The sequence below is a fragment of the Galeopterus variegatus genome, unplaced genomic scaffold (genome assembly GCF_000696425.1).
Source record: "Galeopterus variegatus unplaced genomic scaffold, G_variegatus-3.0.2 Scaffold216, whole genome shotgun sequence".
NCBI classification, from domain to species: Eukaryota; Metazoa; Chordata; class Mammalia; order Dermoptera; family Cynocephalidae; genus Galeopterus; species Galeopterus variegatus.
Genome location: NW_007726327.1, coordinates 455,153 through 461,310, shown reverse-complemented (window position 1 = coordinate 461,310; position 6,158 = coordinate 455,153). Strand labels below are relative to the sequence as shown.

The window sequence follows — 6,158 nt, the reverse complement described above, 5'->3', positions numbered from 1 at the left end:
GGGCGGACAGCACCTCCGCCGCCCCCTCCGGCGGTAGATCGAACCGAGGGCGGAGCGGCGGGGACGGCAGGGGGCGCGCTCCGCCCGCGCAGGCCGGCGGCTTAGGGCCATTCCTAGGGGGCCCTTTTCCGCCTCCGTCCTGTCTTCCCCACCCCATTCGCATTCTCTTCGCTGGTCTCTATTCCTCTGGCATTGGCTTTTTGCCTTCTTCCTCATTCCCTCCTCCATCGTCAACTTCCTTTTGTCCCTTATTCTCGCCTCTGTAATTTCCTCCCGTGCCCACACTATGCCCAGTACTTTACTGGTCCTCTCACCTTTCCCCCTCCATCTTTCTCACATCCTTTACATTATTTTCCTTCCTCCCACTCTTCTTCCCTTTTCCGTCTTCGTTTCTATTCCTATGCCCCTCTATTTGATTAGCTCTTTCCCATCTCTCATTCCCTATCCCAGTCCGTCTTACCCCATTTTTCCTCATCTCTCCCCTTTATTTGTATTTCGTCTGTCTATCTCTGTCTCCCTCCCTCGCTCTCTCTATTCCTCTCTTCTGCTATTAATTTCCCTGATTGGCTCCCTGGCTCCAGCGCCGCTGATGAGCCCTATTCATTCCCCGGCCTGACACTCTCGACCTGCCCTGGCTGATTGCTGGGGGCTGGCCCCAGGAGCGCTGATGAGCCCCAAGGGTCAGCAGCGCTAATTATCCGCTAATTACGGATGACTCTGCTCACCTCCCCCATTCTCAGACACAGAAATGTTGGCGCCTTTTACTGTCCCCTTCCTCCTGATTCCCAGCAGTAAAGTTGTCAACCTAGAAGCAAAAGTCACAGACACTTCGACCTGATAAGCTCCTCAGGCCAGTGGGCAAGAAAGATTTCAGACAGACAAGTCAACAGAGGAGTGACCCAAGCTTCAGGACACAGAGCAAGCCTGGCCAGCTAAAGTGAGTGTCATTTGGTCACTAGAAAACTGTTATTCAGATGGAGCCAAGGAGAGCCAAGCTAGTTAAAATTAATAATAGCAAAGCCAGGCAAGTTTAGGAAGATGAAGTCTAGGTAGGGGAAGTGAATTAGCTCAGTTGAGGAGGAAAACCTATATCAGAATCCCAAGGTTCCTGTGACAAGACAGAGCAGGGCAGGAGGGACCTCTGGATCTCAGTAACATTTGTTCCAATTAAGAGTGTTGTTGGTCGCCCGGTGGCGCACTGCTACAGTGCGCTGCTTGAGAGAGCGGCGGCGCTCCCGCCGAGGGTTCGGATCCCACATACAGACCGGCCGCTCACTGGGCTGAGTGAGGTGCAGGCGCGACACTGAGGGTTGCGATCCCGTTGCCGGTCCCGGTCCGGTACAGGCGCAACACTGAGGGTTGCGATCCGTTGCCGGTCACGAAAAAAGACAAAAAAAAGGGAAAAAAAAAAAAAGAGTGTTGTGTTGGCCTAGTGAGCACTGCTAATATCAGGCTAACATATTTAAAATCAGCACCCTGAAAGACATTGTAACCAGGGTGGCACTGAGGAAAAAGGCAGGACTCAAGAAGTGAGCTTTCCTTGGTTATGCCCTGATTGACAATTCATCAGTGAAGGAAAACAGAGAAAAGTGTCACTTCCATGCCGTCTTGATCTACCTTGGGCTCTACATTAAACACAGTGAAACTTCTAAGAGATGAGTCTGGTGGGAAAATGTCACCATGGAGAAAGAAGAGTGGACTTAGCTTAGATTTGGAAACCCCAACTCACTACTAAAGAACTAGGATATATCCTTGTCTAAAGACATTCTTCAAAACAACACTTTGTTAAATTAACCAAGTGCTACTTCCATATAGAAGATCAGAGTTCAAAAATGTATTTCAAAAGCGAGAGGTCAAGTACATGGTTTGAACGTTTTATAGTGTTGGATACATAAGAGAGGTTTATTGGCTTGGTAAATTATTGAGGTAACTTTAGGCTACAGTAAGTGAAATTAAAGCTGTATGAACATTTACAGCGCCAATCAAATAAGACATGAAGGAAGGGTCATTTTTATAAGTAATTTCAGGGCCGGCCTGTGGCTCACATGGGAGAGTGCAGTGCTGATAACACCAAGGCCACTGGTTCAGATCCTATATAGGGATGGCTGGTTAGCTCACTGGGTGAGCATGGTGCTGACAACACCAAGTCAAGGGTTAAGATCTCCTTACCGGTCATCTTTAAAAAAAATAATAATAAAAGTAATTTCATTCATTTTTTGCATAGGTAATAAAATCACATAGTATAAAATTCCAAAATCTCAAAAGGATATATATTGAAACGTCTCCCTCCCACCAGTTCCCCCAATAAAAGGCCACTTTAATATGCCTGTCACTCTCTGCTGGGACAGAATGAATCAGGCATTGTCCAGAACTCAAGGTTAAAGACCCTCTGATTTTGAAGATATATGTCACCCTGCTCAAGTCAAGGGATTACTGCTCAGAACTACATGCAGTAAAGTGGATTTTCTACTCAAGCTGGCACAGAGAATACAGGCTTAAAGCTTGGTGCCAACAAATCCCAGTGGGCCATCAGCTCTGAACTGAGACAAGTGAGACCTCAGAGACTTTGTATGACCTGGTGTGGTTCAGGTTAGATACTGTAATTGATAACCCATTTATATCTTCAATCTGTTCCCTTGACATGCTGGGATCATAAAGTATGACTTCTGTGTAGTACCTGACATTCAATAACATTCACATACACAGTGACAACTGCTGGAGCCCATTTCCTTTCCCCACCCTTTCATGGAGTGTGGAACTGAGGCCACATGGTCAATGGAAAAAAAAGTATTGACTGGAGTAAAAAGACCTGGAGTCACATTCCTGTTCCAACCCCTCACTGGGCTATGTGAATTTGGCCCCTCTTGGACTTAACATCTCCAACAATGAGAGAGGGTGATTAATATCTATTCTGCCTAGTCAAAAAGCCATTGCAAGAATCAAGTGAAAATAAGGAAACACCTTCCAAAACGAGTTTTTCCTGCACTAAATAGCCAAAGAGTAGAGTGACCAAGAATGGAAGGAAGTATCAGCAGCAGTACAAAAACTGCTCCCATATCAGCAGCAGTACAAAAACTGCTTTTGAATCTCCCATCAATTCCAAGGACAGACGCTGTCGCTATCTGATCTGAACAGAGCTGGCTCCTTTCCTTACCAGCAGAAAACTGTGGTTGTCCTACTGAATCCCTGAACAGGCGCATTAGGGGCAAGTACTTCGTCTCATTGTCTAAAATGGAATAATCAAAGTGCTGATTTAAGTGTCCAAATACCCACTCTCACTACTCCGCACGTTTGGGAAGTGCTCCTACAGAGGAATTTTGTTTTTAACCTGCTTGTGCCTATATCGGACCTCATCATCTGACCTCTCCTTCACGTACTGGCAACCAGCATCTGGGATACTAAGAAAGAAGTATTGGAAAGTCAAAGCCAACTGATCTGCCCGCGGGTACCTTCTGGTGGCAGCATCGCGCAACTGCAGTCACCGCAAGGGAGGTACGGAGAACTACAGCGCCCCCTGGCTTCAGTTCAGGAAACGCGCCGAGGGCAAAGGACCAGGACTAGGCGAGCGATCCAAGGGCAAGTGCGCTGGGCGCTTCCGCGTACTTAGCTGTGAGTGCACTGGTTGGGCGGGGAGATGGTGCATGAATGTCTTAAAGTCTAGTACGCATGTGTGTAGGTTTACCTATGTTTGTTTTGCCCGGGGACTTGAACCCTGTGTATCTGCTGTGTTAAATTCGTGCCGTATGTGTGATCCCGCTCGTTCATACGCGGGTAAGTTGGCGGTAGGGAGGTCCGCGTCTCCAGTGCAGGGCGGAGTCCTCACGGAGGCGTGAAATTGGTTTGGAGCAAACACATTACAGAAAGCAATTAACGGGGAGAGGTTCTGGGCCCGCGGGACCAACAGCCAGGGGGCTAGGGAAGAAGCTCCCCAGCTTGCAAGTGTCTGTGTGTGTAAGGCCAGAAAGGACCTTCCTAACATTGCCCCTCTAAGCACAGCCCCCTTATATTGACCACTCCACTCCGCCTTTCCTTCCTTCCCCCCTCCTTAAAGAGGCATCCCATGATCCAACACTCTCCAGATATGGTCAGAAATTCCCCTCCCCGCTTCTTATCACTTCAAGGTAGGCACCCCCATTCTGTGAAGTCTTCCCAGATTCCTACTCCTACTCCTCACCTTCCTCCTCCTGCCCCCAGCTCCTTGCTCCCACATTTATTTTGCATCCTTTTCATTGCTCCTTGTACTCTAACTAGTTGTTCACAAGCGTGCTTCTCAGACTAGATTAAAAATTCACTGAGGGCAGGAGCATGTCTCATTCAAAGGCGTATATCTAGTACCGGAAACCTGGGGCTCAGGAAGCACAAAATGAAAAAAAGTGCATGGGATTAAATAGAATTTCCATCAAAATTCATAAACAGGAAAAGGAAAAGCCTGAGGAAAGTCACCCCCTTGAAAGTCAGAATTCTCTTAGAACAGAGCCTTAAACATATTTCACATGTCAGTGATCCCACATTTATATGCCCGTACTTGCCCTCGTCCCTGAACTAGATTCATAGATCGAAATGACCTTTGAACACAGCCTCCTTTGAGTTGTCTAACAGGCAGCTCCAATGTAATGTATCCGTCATAGCCCCTTTGATCCCTGCTCCTTTCTTATCTTCCCCACCCTAATAATTAGCATCGCCATCCATCCGGTCATCCTGGATGACGATGGATTCCTTCAGCCCCCACCCCCCTTCACTCCATCAGCAAGCCCCATCGGTTCTTCAGATCTCTCTTCAGATTCCAAGTTTCGCCCACGGTGGCCCCACCTCTCGCCTGGACGACAGCAGTGCCCCCCAGCCGGTCTCTCTGATTCGCGGTGGCCCCTCCCCCACCCACTCGGCTGCCAGAGTGACCTTCTAAAACCTACATCCCTTCATGTCGCCCCCCTGCTCTTGCCCACTCTGCTCACACGGCTGGTTCCTCCTTGTCCTTTAGGTCTCAGGTTAGATGTCACCTCCTCAAAGTGTAGGTTTCCCCCGGCCACCCTAAAATAGCTCCCGGCCTCTCTGTCGCTCACCAATTTGCTTTTCTGTCCCCAGCGCCTTTCAGCACCGGACGCTTGTTCAGGATTGCAAACTCCAGGGGGGACTGGAGGGAAAGCCCTTTCGCCCGTGCCCACAGCAGGCGCTCGAGCAGCCGTCGCACGAGCGAGTGAGTCCGAGGACGTTCTCCCGGGACCCCGCCTCGACCCGGCCACGACGGGGTCTCAAGCGAGCGGACCTCAGGCGGCGAGTTCCGCCCCACGCGCCTCGGGAACACGACTCCCAGTCCCCCGACCTCCACCTTTGCGAGGTGAGGCCCGTGGGGTCAGGGCCAGCCAGCAGCTTCTACAGCTCAGGGCCCCGACAGCCTGCGGACCCCCGCGCCAGTCCGGCGGCCGCCCTCCCCGCTTCCCAGAGCCGCGCCTCCGCACCTGAAGCCCAGACAGGTCAGCCCGAGGTCCGTGAGGCCAGGGCGGGAATCCCGACCCGCTCACCTCCGCTCCGCTTCTCCTCAAGTGCCTTCTCCACGCCCTCCCGGGCTTCGCGCTCGGGTCCTCGCCGCCTCCCGCCTCACGCCCTCCGGGCCCCGCCCCCAGCCACCTCGGCGGTTGGCGGGAAAGTAGCGAACTCCGGCGCGTGCGCACTCCGGAGCCCTGGGAAACCTGTCTAGCGACCCTTGACGTCACGGATCACAGTACACTTGATTGGCTGCTTTGTGCCTCCCTGGGTGCTGGGGCCTCTGGCAAGTTCTTAAAATCCTGGTACTGCAATGACCCTCAGGGAGTCTCCTTCTCTCTCGTTTTACAGATGCGGAAACTTGAGCCCGGGAAAGGGAAGAGACTTAGGTTCTGCAAGTTAATGGCTAGCGCTCGGTCATGTTAACTCTCAGCTCAGCGCTCTTCCCGCCACAAAGCTAACCTTAAGGAAGGAACAGGTAAAAGACAGGAACCAGGCGTGCACCTACAGTGGCAAGATCTCACCTGGTGGCCATTCTGCCATTTCAGGGGGCCGGCGGGGCAGGTTAGCCTGGGATCCCTCAACGGCTGATGGATGCCAAAGAAAGAGGGTGACGCAGCTAGCACTGTGGGGCAGACATGGGGGACCCCTGTAAGTCTGTCCATCCTGGCTGCCTT

The 6,158-nt window shown here is 51.3% G+C and overlaps 1 protein-coding gene across 1 annotated transcript; it reads left to right on the top strand.

Annotated features, from left to right (window-relative positions):
- Positions 1–4,708: 4,708 nt before the first annotated feature.
- Positions 4,709–5,695, top strand: LOC103585118 (uncharacterized protein-like). The gene is made up of 2 exons (XM_008565998.1): positions 4,709–4,891; positions 5,165–5,695. The coding sequence occupies exons 1-2, from the start codon at positions 4,709–4,711 to the stop codon at positions 5,693–5,695; spliced, it is 714 nt and encodes a 237-aa protein (XP_008564220.1).
- The last annotated feature ends 463 nt before the right edge of the window (positions 5,696–6,158 follow it).